This window comes from Mastigoproctus giganteus, chromosome 12 (assembly GCF_048544385.1).
Source record: "Mastigoproctus giganteus isolate SK-2022 chromosome 12, ASM4854438v1, whole genome shotgun sequence".
Lineage (NCBI taxonomy): Eukaryota > Metazoa > Arthropoda > Arachnida > Uropygi > Thelyphonidae > Mastigoproctus > Mastigoproctus giganteus.
In genome coordinates this window covers 104,177,055-104,190,161 of record NC_143586.1, presented here as the reverse complement: position 1 = coordinate 104,190,161, position 13,107 = coordinate 104,177,055, and the positions used below count along the sequence as shown (strand labels likewise).

The 13,107-nt window shown below is 41.0% G+C and overlaps 1 protein-coding gene across 1 annotated transcript in view; it reads right to left on the bottom strand.

Annotated features, from left to right (window-relative positions):
* Nucleotides 1-13,107, bottom strand: part of LOC150077313 (uncharacterized) — a 123,593-nt gene that overhangs the window by 48,983 nt on the left and 61,503 nt on the right. The window contains exon 4 of the mRNA XM_090385854.1: nt 5,183-5,255. Within this exon, the coding sequence (XP_090241980.1) occupies nt 5,183-5,255 (73 nt within the window). The remainder of the gene's footprint in view (nt 1-5,182; nt 5,256-13,107) is intronic.

Here is a 13,107-nt window from a genome sequence, read left to right as displayed (position 1 = left end):
TATCAAGGCAATGTTAGGTGTGTCGGAAAACTACTAGATTGGGGGAGAATTCACAAACTAATAGATTAACAGTAGCTGCAAGCAGAGGTGCAAAAGATTTTTGCACTGCTTCTACTGGAATTAGCAGCAGCCCGGAAAGCAAGTTGCTGGGGATTTCAGGAACTTCCGGGAGTCATGAAACAAGTAAATACATGAGCTGTGTTAGAGTAAATAAGAGTAAGAACAGGTTCGTGTATACTTGCATGTACACCAATGCTAGGATGATTGATTGATTTATGAGTTCTTGGCGCAAGAGCTACTGTGGCTAAAATGCACCTTGAAGGTTTTATACGGCAGTTCTCTTCGTGCTTGTGTTTTGCTGGAAATATTTTCGAAGGATCAAGAAGTGTGTATAGCTTAATACTGGGATAGCATTTGATTTCATATTTGGTTATAGAAGTTTATTTCCTTGAGGAACTGAAAAACATCTGTAATATTTTTCCTGTCTTCTAATATAGTTTTAAGAGTGAGGGAGTGATGCTTAGTTATTAGATCTTTAAAGTAATTACCAATGCTAGGAGTATAGTAAATAAATTTGATGAATTTAAAGTGCTGATCAAGACATCAAAGGCAGATATTATTGGGATATCAGAGACATGGTGTCACACAGATATAAGGAATGCAGAATTGGAATTTATGGAGTGCAATGTGGATAGAAAGGGAGAAGCATTTATGTTGTTAGTTAAGAAACACAAAATCTAAGATGTGCATCCAGTTAACATAGACAGACAGTGCAACGTTGAGTCAGTTTGGTGTGTCATAAGCACTGGGAAAGCAAAAATGAGGATAGGAGTTTGTTATAGCCCTAATGACTCTGATGAGTACAATGAACAATTATACAGAGAAATAGAGTGGGCCAATAAAATCAGTGTCTTATAATGGGGGATTTTAACTTCCAAGATGTTGACTGGAACTTGTGGATTGATCGCTTGCACACTAGCAGGGCTTTTGTGGATTTACTGGATGATTGTCTTCTATAGCAGCATGTTAGAGAGGCAACCATATGGAGTAACACTCTTGATCTGATTATCAGCAGTGAATATTCATGCATTAAGATTTTACAAATAAAGGAACCACTAGGTGGCAGTGATCATAATGTACTGATGTGGGATTTAAATTAAGATGTAACTACCATCAGGAGTAAAGGGAAGGGTTTTTGCTATTGAAAAGGAAACTACAGTGGTCTCAGAGATTTTTTTAAATTCTATACAGTGGGACCAACTGATGATGTTTAATCATCAGTTGGTCCCACATCAGTTAAATTCTAAATGGAAACCATTCAAGGAAATAATCTTGGAAGCTACTAGGCTTTTAATTCCAACTAAGAAATATTGTTCTAGGTTTAGACACAAATCGATGTCACCTATATTCCTGCATGTCTGCAATTGACTTAATCAGTACAGTAAACCCCCGCTATTCGCGGGGATTACATTCCTGAGAAATGTCGCGAATACTGAGTTATGGCTCCCATAGTAATAAAGGGGTTCCGTTCCAAAATATGATTTGTCTATGTATGTATTATATGTACCTTCATAATATGACTATGTACATAGACAGTACATAGTGAAATGCAAGCATATGGCATCGAAATGAAAATAAGAAACAATTTAATATTAAATGTAATATTTATTAGAAATTTCAAACAAATCTTTCAAACCAGTGCCTTTGCTTGCTAGCAAAAAAAACATCCCGCCAGTGCTATCACCAGTTTCGCTAAAGTGTTGATAAAGGAGTTTTGCCTTTTCGCGAATGATGAGTGAACTTAACGGAATTTTATTTTGAGTTCGGTCTTCTATCCACAGCATTTAAAGCTTTTTCCATTTTTTCTAATTTAACATCACGAGTTACAGAGCAAATTTTTGAAACAATTAGCGCCTTTTCACGGACACTACAGCGGATTTTTTCTTCCGATTTTTTGATTGATCGTACCGTTGACTCATTGAATTTATAATGTTTTGCCACCGAGGAGACACTTTCACCATTAGAAATTTTGTCTAATAACTCAATTTTATTCGCTAATGTCATCACCTTCTTTGATATTTTCACATTTCTCTTTTTATTCATAGCCATATTTTTGTAGGGGTTAGAAAGAACTTATCCACAATAAAGTCACTTTCTTCCGTTAACACACTCGAAAAAGTCTGTTTTTCACTGCAAAACGGTAGATTTATCATTTTTGTAAGCATATCAATTTATAAACATATAAATTAAAAGCAAACGACGAAACCTTCCATGACAAACACATAACACATACTGAACAAGGATTAGCGAGAAACATCCACGCTCGCGATTTTGTCACCCCTCTCCCCCACCCACTGAGCACATTTTTGTAAGCATATCAATTTATAAACATATAAATTAAAAGCAAACGACGAAACCTTCCATGACAAACACATAACACATACTGAACAAGGATTAGCGAGAAACATCCACGCTCGCGATTTTGTCACCCCTCTCCCCCCACCCACTGAGCACTGTTTTGACCGGGAAAGATAATTTTAGCCACGCCCATGTTTTTTATGGCGGAAAATATTCACGGCGCTTTAAAATTCACATTTTTTTAGGTTTCATTTTATATTAAATCGGCGATCGCGAATACAGATACCGTGAATAGCGGGGGTTTACTGTACTTCAAATTCCTAGCCTATGCAGATGATGTGGTTCTGATGCTGCCTGGGGGATCTAGGGCGCAACTGGAGAACACCGCCAACAGAGCAATAGAAACTCTAGAGGACTGGGCTAACAACAATAACTTGAATATCTCATCCTCGAAGACAAGATCTATATTATTAAAAGGAGCCCTAGACACCAGATGACCCCCTCAAATCAAGATACAAGGTAACACAATCAAGCTTACCACCGAATTAAAGCACCTTGGAGTCGTACTAGACAAAAACCTGAGCTTTACACCACATATAGTGCACTTACGGAAGAAAATTAGAGGATACTCCGCACTTTTTGCGTGAATCACACGCAAGGAATGGGGTTTGAGGCGGAAAACCCTCAGCCTCTACTATAAAGCTATTTTCCTGCCAGCGATTACATATGCTTCTGGAATATGGTATCGCAAGGCTACCACTGCGGAAAAAATTGGAGACTACACAGCGACACATACTCTTAACCATCTCGAGAGCATGTAACACTGTAAATACCCACGCACTCCAGGCTCTAACGGGATCCCTCCCTCTGGACCTGGAGATTGTTAAGCATGGGCTACTCTATCAACTGACCAAAGGCAGAACGGCAACATGCCTCGACTACACCATAGATCTGTCAAATGATCCCAAAATAGAAAGGAGCCGTCTCTCCACTTACCTCCAGCAAACTTGGCAGGCCCGCTGGGAGACCTCCAGCAAAGGTGCAATAACTAGAAAATTTCTACCCAACATACGGCTGGTATACCCGAATTATCCACCGTGGCTCTCACCAGGACTCTACACCACCTACCTGCTGACGGGACACGGGGCCATTAGAGACAAACTACAAGGATTTGGACTGAGTGATACACCGTTCTGCCTCTGTAGTGAACGTGAAACGTGGGAGCACCTAATGTACAGTTGCCCACTATATGAGGACCTCTATTGCAGGTTCATTACTATAACACAGCTTAACCTCCGTAATCAAGAAGACCTCGCCATAACTGAAGTTGACACATACAAGGCATTCGCGCAGCTGGCCCAGGACCAGCTTCACAAGGAGAAGGACGCTCCCACAGCCTCAACCACTGCAGTAAACAACCATGCCGTGCAGGCCAGCAGAATGTCTACACAACCACGGAAACCTTCCCAGATACTACCATGCAAGGGCTCAGAGAAATGATTGCAGCACATTGCTGCCACCTAGCCATATGGCGATCTGGGCTGGCAACCTTGACCAGCCTGCTTTCACTCCTATTCCTTGGCAGGGGGGGGGGGAGATGGCTCGCTGTCTTCTCCTCCTCCTGCCATCCCCCTTTCCCTCTGGTGGGGCATGGGCATGCCCCACTGACTGCAGGGGCCATCTACCTTATCGGCCCCTTACTTCTCTCTCTTCCCCCCAGCCTTCAGTCTCCCTACCCTTCTCTTTGACTATTCACCGCGAAAGCCCCACGCATCCAAATTAAATTAGCACCAAAATTATTGCCCGCCCCATTAGGCCTCTAGAACTTGTCATTTTAGCGTACAATCCCATGGTAATTTCGGGGAACAAACCCCACATACTAACTTAATAGCGATTTTGCAATTATACCACCGTGATTATCTATCTTTTTTTTTCTATAGGACCCAGCCGCTGAAATCCCAGGAAATTAGGCGGCGGGACCTGCCAGAGTATAATAAATTTCAAGGTACACCTGGCCAGCCTCCTCGTTGGCATAGTACGGACGTCGGGTCTCATCAGGGGCTCGATGGCCAATAGGCCAGAAGAACAATGGGCACAACATACTACACAACACATGATCCACACACTTTTAAATCTCTGGTCTTGACAGAGTACTGTCCCTCGATACAGCGAACACTCGCGGAGATGGGAGAAATTCCTGGTGCCGTTTGACCCTCAACATACTTTGTACTTTGTACTTCAAATTCATAAAATTTATTTACTGTGCTCCTAACATTAGTGTACATGCAAGTATACATGCACCTGTTCTTTTTCTTAGCTACACTAACACAGTCCATTTATTTACTTGTTCCATGATGAAGGGCTTGGAATCTCTGACACCTTGCTTTCCAGGCTGCTGTGTGCTTCAATAGAAGCAGTGCAAGAATCGCTTTCAATTCTGCCTGCAGCTCTAGTTAATCTATTAGTCTAGTACCCTTCTAAGCTATCGTTTTTACTGACACACCTAACACACCCTGCACTTACCATTCACTTGGACAGGTTAATGACGGTTCAAGGCTAATGACGCTGGTGGAACAATCTCAAGCAGAGGTAGCAGGGTTTTCCTTTTGAGTTTTTTGAGTTTTTTTCAGCCTCTACAACATGCAAATTGGCTCATGAACACACATTTCTACAGGCATAATTCACACAGTGCAATACTACCTTAGAAACTAATGTGATATATAAATAATAACAAATCACTATAATAACAATGGCTATTATGCATATATGTTAAACTGCAATAAAACTTGAAATAATCTGCATTACCTAGATCAATATTACTTACCAATGTACAGCAGTCTAACTTTTGCAACGAATCTTTACTAATTTTTGATTTTAATGACACATTTTCCATCATGCTGAAATTTAAACAAAATGACATTATACCTTAAAACATCAAACAGAAACTAAATAAATTTGAAGTTAACTGAATGCTAACAAATATAGCAAATAGGCATGCTTTGAATCTAAAGCAAGTGTATTTGCTGTAAATACATTATGTTAATGGTCTTTTCAAGTGGTTGAACTGGAAACTGGAAAGCATTAGCATTAGTAGAGGCATTTGATGCAAGAAAGCAAGCTTATGCAGCATCAGCCAAAAAAAAAAAAGAAAAAAAAAGAAAAAAAACCCACTTCCACTTCACCCCTCTGTTCATTCAAAATACCTGTCCAGCTGAGCCTTAAACTTATTTAGGCTATCAACCTCTACCACAAGGGATGGAAGTCTGTTCCACCAACCAACCACCCGCTGGCTAAAGGCAAATTTCCGTACATCTATCCTACATCTGTCTTTCCTCAATTTGAATTTATGCCCTCTCAGGTGATTTTTCTGAGCTAGAGGAAGAATCCCATCAGCATTGAGCATGCTTAAACCATTCAAGGCTTTATACACCTCTATCAGATCACCTCGCTGGTGCCTAGTCCCCAGACACTGTAATTTGCAAAACTTAAGCCTTTCTTCGTAAGAGCACCCCTTTCTTCCATTCACTAATCTTGTTGCCCTTCTCTGTACTCGTTCCAGCAGCTCTACATCCTTCTTGAAATGAGGCCTCCAGACCTGTATACAGTACTCTAGGTGTGGCCTGACCATTCCCTTATACAATGGAATAATCACCTCCTTATCCCTGCTGGAAATATTCCTGTATATCATTGACAATACTCCATGAGCTACTCTTGCAGCCCGTCTGCACTGCTCAGAGAACTTCATATCTGACTGCACAACCACCCCCAAGTCCCTTTCATTCTCTACCACTGTCAGTGTAGTACCACAGAGTTGATACGTTGCTCTGGGGGTTGCTGTTTCCCATGTGTAGTACTTTACATTTGTCAATGTTAAACATCATTTGCCACCTCTCAGCCCGTCTGCTCAACCTTTCCAGATCCTGTTGCAGCAGCATAGTGTCAGTAGTGTCCTTGACAACCCTGCCAACCTTTGTATCGTCTGCAAACATGGACATTAAGCTTGATATACCATCATCAATATCATTTATAAATACAGAAAACAATAATGGACCCAACACTGAGCCCTGAGGGACTCCACTAATAACATTAGTCCACGATGAGCAGTGTCCATTGATTACCACTCTCTGTCTTCTCCCCCTCAACCACCCCTTTATCCATAGCAGCAATTTGCCTCCAATGTCACACTGCTCCAATTTGTGTAGCAGTCTTCCATGTGCAACAGTATCAAAAGCCTTTCTAAGATCCAAGTATATAATATCAAAGTTATTCCCTGCATCCAGTTCTTTTGTGACTGCATCATAGTATCCAATCAAGTTGGTCAGGCAAGACCTCCCCTTAACAAAACCATGCTGTGTCTGAGCTATAACTGAAGTCTTGTCTAAATGATCCTGCAGTGCTTCTTTAACCAGTGCCTCCATTAATTTTCCTGGAACAGAAGTTAAGCTCACAGGTCTATAATTACTTGTGTCAGCCTTTGATCCTCCTTTGTGAATTGGGGTCACATTTGCACATTTCCAGTCTATGGGTACATCCCCTGAGTCCAAGGAAGCTCTCATAATTATGGCTAAAGGTTTGCTTACTTCCTTTGCTGCCTCCTTTAATATAACTGGATAGATCCCATCCACCCCGGGTGCCTTTCTTGTGTTTATCTTCAACAATTTCTCCTCCACTTTACTCCCAGTTATTTCAAGATTCTGTAGCTTACTGCTAGAGTTGAATACACCTCTGGCATTCCCCTTGCTGAATAACTCCTCATGTGTGAATGTCGATGCAAAATATTCATTTAGTTTGTTAGCTACCTGAGCAGGATCATCAACAGTTGACCCATCAATATCAAGTGGACCAAGCTGATTCACCCCTTCCTTCTAGAGTTTACATAAGTAAAGAACTCTTTGCTATTTTTCTTTGCATCCCTTGCCAAGGATTTCTCGTAATCTGCCTTCGCCTGCCTAACCTCCTTTGTAACTTGGTTGCATATCAACTTGTATCTATCATAGGCTTCTGTGTCATGTGTTAATTTGTAAGTATCCCATGCATTTTTCTTCTCTGCTATATGCCTCATTAGTTCATCTGACATCCATTTTGGCCTAAACCTTGAACAATATTTCTTAGTTGGTATGTAAAGCCTAGTAGCTTCCAAGATAAGTTCTTTGAATGCTTCCCATTTTGAATTTGCTGTTGGTAACATCATCAGTTGGTCCCACTGTATAGAATTTAAATACTGTCTCAGTCCATCGTAGTCGCCTTTACGGAAGCAATAACCCTTCCCTTTACCCCTAATGGTAGTTACCTCTTTGAGTAAATCCCACTTCAGCACACTGTGATCACTGCCACCTAGTGGTTCATTTATCTGCAGATTCTTAATGCATGAAGAATCACTGCTGATAATCAAATCAAAAGTATTACTCCCTCTAGTTGCCTCCCGAACATGCTGATGTAGAAAACAATCATCCAATAAATCCACAAAAGCCCTGCTAGTGTGTGAGTAACCAGTGCCCAAATTCCAGTCAATATCTGGGAAATTAAAATCTCCCATTATAAGACTCTCTGATTTACTGGCCCACTCTATTTCCCTGTACAGTTCCTTATTATACTCATCAGAGTCATTAGGCCTATAGCACACTCCTACTTGCAATTTTGATCTCCCAATGCTTATGTCACACCAAACTGACTCAACACTGCACTGTCCAGCGATGTCGACTGGCTTCACTTCCTTGGTTTTTATGTGTTTCTTAACTAATAGCATAACCCTTCACCCCTTACTATCCTGTCTATCCTTTCTGTAGACGTTGTACTCCCCAAATTGCAGTTCTGCATCCCTTATATCTGTGTGACACCACGTCTCTGATATCCCAACAATATCTGCCTTTGATGTTTTGAGCAATACTTCAAATTCATCAAATTTATTTACTAAACTCCTAGCATTGGTGTACACGCAAGTATACCTGCACCTGTTTCTATTCTTAGCTACCCTAACACAACCCATGTGTTTACTTGTACCGCAATGGCTCCCAGCAGTCTCTGAAATACCATGCATCTTGTTTTTCAGGCTTCTGCTCATTCTAATAGAAGCAGTGCAAGAATCTCTTTCACCTCTGCCAGTGGCTACTGTCAATCTATTGGTCTTTGTCTCCCCCAAGCTAGCAGTTTTCCGACCCACCTAACACTGCCTCGATAGCATCAGCAAATATTCTTGCACCCTTTCAATTTAAGTGTATCCCCTCCCTGTAGAAGCAATCTCTCCTGTTAACAAGTACAGTCCAGGCTGAAAAAAATTCTACCCCTTGAGCCTTGCACAATCTTTCCAGGGCCGAATTGATCGACAAGGCTCTCATCATATACTCCCTCGTATCGTGTCTGGGCAGAATTGCAGACACTTTCAAATTCAACCCTAATTCTCGGCTTTTGTTCAACAGTGACCTGTCTCCTACTCTTAATATTATTAGTGCCAACGTGTACAACTATATCACCTTTTGTGCCCTTAAAAGATGATATTCGCTCTACAACGTCATCAACCTTTGCCCCTGGCAGACATACCCTGGTCCTGTTCCACCTATCTTTTTTACAAAGCATGTTCCCTGTTTCCCTGACAATAGAGTCACCAACAACTACTAGTTCCTTCGGGACCAGCGCATTCTGCCTTGGGGGTTGCCTCTGTGTCACGCGATGCCCAAGTGCAAGCTCTGGCGTTGATGTGGGCAGCTGAGAGCTTGATGGGCCCCTCAATTTAGTTTCTTCGAGGGCATCCACCCTGTCCTTCAAGCTCTCATATAGGCCCACAAGAACACCGAGTTGTTGCCTGATATCGATACACTCCTTGCATCGTGCACACACAAAGACATCCCCCTTGGCAGTATCATGTCCCGTACCCGATTGCTCTGCAAACATCAAGCAAACAGTGCATTTTATAAGGCTGTGAGTCAGAGGACAACTGCCCCCCTCAGTTCTGCTCTGAGCCACAGCACTTCCATTAGCTTGAGCCTTTTGCTTTGCTGCTCTGGTCTGAGTCATGATTCTATTAATTTATTAATTAATTATAATTAATTATGTTATGTTATTAATTATGTTAAATATAATTAATTATATTACGTTTGTAATCTAAGTCGTTATATGTAATCTAAGTCGTTATATGAACAATATGAGTCCTTATCTATTGCAGGTGTTTGAAATTATAATTTTGGAGTTCTTTTTTCGCATTAGCAGATTTACAATATTTATTTGTAATGGTAGTGCATACAATTAACCAAATTAGAAGCTTATAATGTTGTTAGTTATGAATATTTTTCATTACATATATCATATAATGACAATAATTATCTAAAAAAATTGTAAACTTAGTGAATGGGTTGTCAAATTCCTTTTGACGGAAGACCACAGGAGTCATTGAATGGAACATTTTGGGAATGTTGGGAGGTGTTTTACCAAGATCATTAATACATGAGTTGGAAGAAAAATCGGATGCTATTAGCTGAAGTGACAATAGAACCATCTGGTTTTGACAGAGGTGGGAGCAGAGATGGGCAAAAGTTGCGGCCAATAGCTTTGGCAAGAGACCAGAATGCTCAGCTACCATTAGGGCAAGAAGTAAGTTTTCTACTCTTAGCCTGTTCAAAATCTAGTTTGGACTAAATAATAACTGCTTTACAATTGTTGCGAGCCTTGGTGTAGGCAGAAAATGAAACTGAAGATTTAGAAACAAGCCAATTATGATATGCAACGTTCTTCTCTTGAACAGCCCTAGCACATTTATTGGAAAACCAAGGTTTAGATAAAGGATGAGGTTTTAAAGTGGAGTGTGGAATAAATGATTCCATATCTACAAGAATAATTTCTCTGACACGATCTGAGCAAACGTTGACAACAGAAGTTTTGAAACAGTAATCCGACCAAGGAAAATAAGAAAAGAATCCCATTTTGCATTCTTGTAATGCCAAAAAACACGAGGTTGGGAATAGCCATAAGATAAAGGCTCCATTGGAGAAGAGACAATCACCAAGTTTTGATCTGAGGTGCCTAAAGGACCACTCACTTTGACCGTGTACTTAGAAGGGTTGTTTGTGAGAAAAAGATCATAAGTGAAAGTGAATCAAGATCAAGACCAGAAAAGGTCGAAAAGAGGAGATTCCAAATTACTAAGTCTCTGACAGGGAATATCAGGACGGACATGTGCACAAGTACGACCTTTGAGACGAAAGGAATCATACAGCAAATAATTTGGTTAACTGAGATGAGCAGTGGTTGAATCAACTGATTACTGAGATTCTGTCAGAAAAAGTAAAAGTACATGGGGTTTGGCAGACTGAAGTGGAAATGGATATCATTGAGATTAGAACTGAGACTATGTATATTTGTGAAATGGACTAGGAAGTGTTTGGGAGGTTTAGATCTTTTTGCAGATAAGCTAACTCTATTAGTTTGACAATTCATGGTGTATTCAATAGCAAGAAAAGTGGGGGGACATGCTGTATGAAGTAATGAAATTTTGGATATGGCGTACACATGGTAAGAATATACCTAGATCCTTAACATAACGTAGCCTCGAAAATGCTCCCGTATACACACTACTTGGATTCCCTCCAGTTACTATCTGGCAGACTAGAGGTAGTGAGATTAAACACTAACTGATCCGGAAGCCTCCTAGAGAGTTACCAATAGATTTGGTCCATTGTACTAACTTGCAGCCAGCCTGCAAACACCATTTTAGAGCGTACCCTCGAAATGTAAGGAAGTTTGAATTTCAGCGTGATGTCCATCATAACCTCAAAAGACATCACTCATACTGTATGATAGAAGAGATGGGAAGGGTTGGCCAGAACTTAGCTCTGGAGACTAAACATGGGTTCCACCACTTCAAGCCTCCAATAAGCAAAGTGGTGGTATTGCAATGATTGATGAGAGTCATCTACCACCTAGTATTGCCTAGTAACACAGAGGGGCGGCATTCCTCCAAGGGCAGTGGGTGCCATACCTCAACCCCTGCTTATGTTGGTTCACAACTGGGTGGTCACCCACAGTGTGCTTGTCCATGGAGGTTATACCCAGGATTACTAACAGTCCCATCATCGTGAAGGTGCAAGCCCAGACCGACCGGACTCCGCCGAAATTGGGTCCAGTTGACTTGAGTGTCACCCGAATATCAGTTTCATCAGTGTTTTAGACTCCCAGGAAGCAAGTACAGCTTGTCTGGCCTATATGAGAGAATGTCTGTGACAACCTCAAGGATCATGTGTTTCTGAAGTGTCAAGGATTATGGCCAAGAATCAGATATTGTTGGTAATTGGAATCGGCTGATTCCCCAGTGATAATTCAGGTTCTGGATGTAGTTGGTGTTTTTTACAAAAGTCAATGGCTGCAGTTTTGGTTGCCGACAGTTGATAACCATTATGTAAAGTCCATAACACTATTTTGTTTATTGCAAGCTGCAGATGTCTTTCTGTGAATGGAAAGATACTGGAAGAGCATCGGTATAAAGACAGTCTACATTACCCAAAATGTTCTGCATTAAATTGTTTATTCTGAGTGCAAACAATATAGTACTGATCCCTGTGGTACACCTTCTCTTTGGACAAGGGATTGCAAAACAGCATTATGATAACAATTTCATTCTGTAACCCGGTCACTTTGCATTCTTCATATTCACAAACGGCATCAGGATATAACTTTTTCCATGAGTTATTAATCTACATGAAATTTCTCTCCAATCTTCTCCAATCAATTTTATACTGTGCAGAATAGTAAAACTTTTCCAAAAATCCTCCACGTTATATACGCGGATACCAGGCACCCCCTGTATTACATAAAAAGAAAACAAAAGACTTCTTAAATTCTCAACAAGCATTAGCAGAGGCATACGATGCAAGAAAGCAAGCTTATGCAGCATCAGCCAAAAAAAAACCCTCCCATTTCATCCCTCCATTTGTTATAAATGCCTGTCCAGGTCAGCCTTAAATTTATTTAGGCTATTAGCTTCCACAACAAAAGATGGAAGCCTGTTCCACAAATCAACTACCCACTGGCAAAAGGCAAATTTCCGCACATCTATTCTACAACTATCTTTCCTCGATTTAAAACTGTGCCCCCTCAGATTCTAAGTCTGAGCAAGACGAAGAATCCCATCAGCATTCCACTTGCTCGCTCAACCCATTCAAGGCCTTATACACCTCAATCAGATCACTTCGCAGGTGCCTACTCTCCAGGCACTGCAATTTGCAGAACTTTAGCCTTTCTTGGTAAGAGCACCCCTTTGTTCCCCTCGCCAATCTTGTTGCCCTTCTTTGTGTTCGTTCTAGCAAACTCTACATCCTTCATAAAATGAGGCCTCCAGACCTGTACACAGTACTCTACCTGTGGCCTGACCATTCTTTGTATAACGGGATTATCACCTCCCTGTCCCTGCTAGCAAAATTCCTATATGTCATTGATAAGACTCCATGACCTGCCCTGGCAGCCCGTCTGCACTGCTCACCGAACTTCATATTTGGCTGCACAATTACCCACAGCTCTTTTTCACTTTCCACTTCCCTAAGTGTAGTACCACCCAGTTCAGCCCATTTTCCCAATATATCTAGATCCAGTTGGAGTAGCATACTGTCATTACTGTCGTTTACAACCCTGCCAACCTTTGTATCATCTGCACACTCGAACATTAAGCCTAATATACCTTCATCAATATCATTGATAAATATGCAAAACAACAATGGGCCCAACACCGAACCCTGGGGAACTCCACTAATAACATTTGTCCACGAA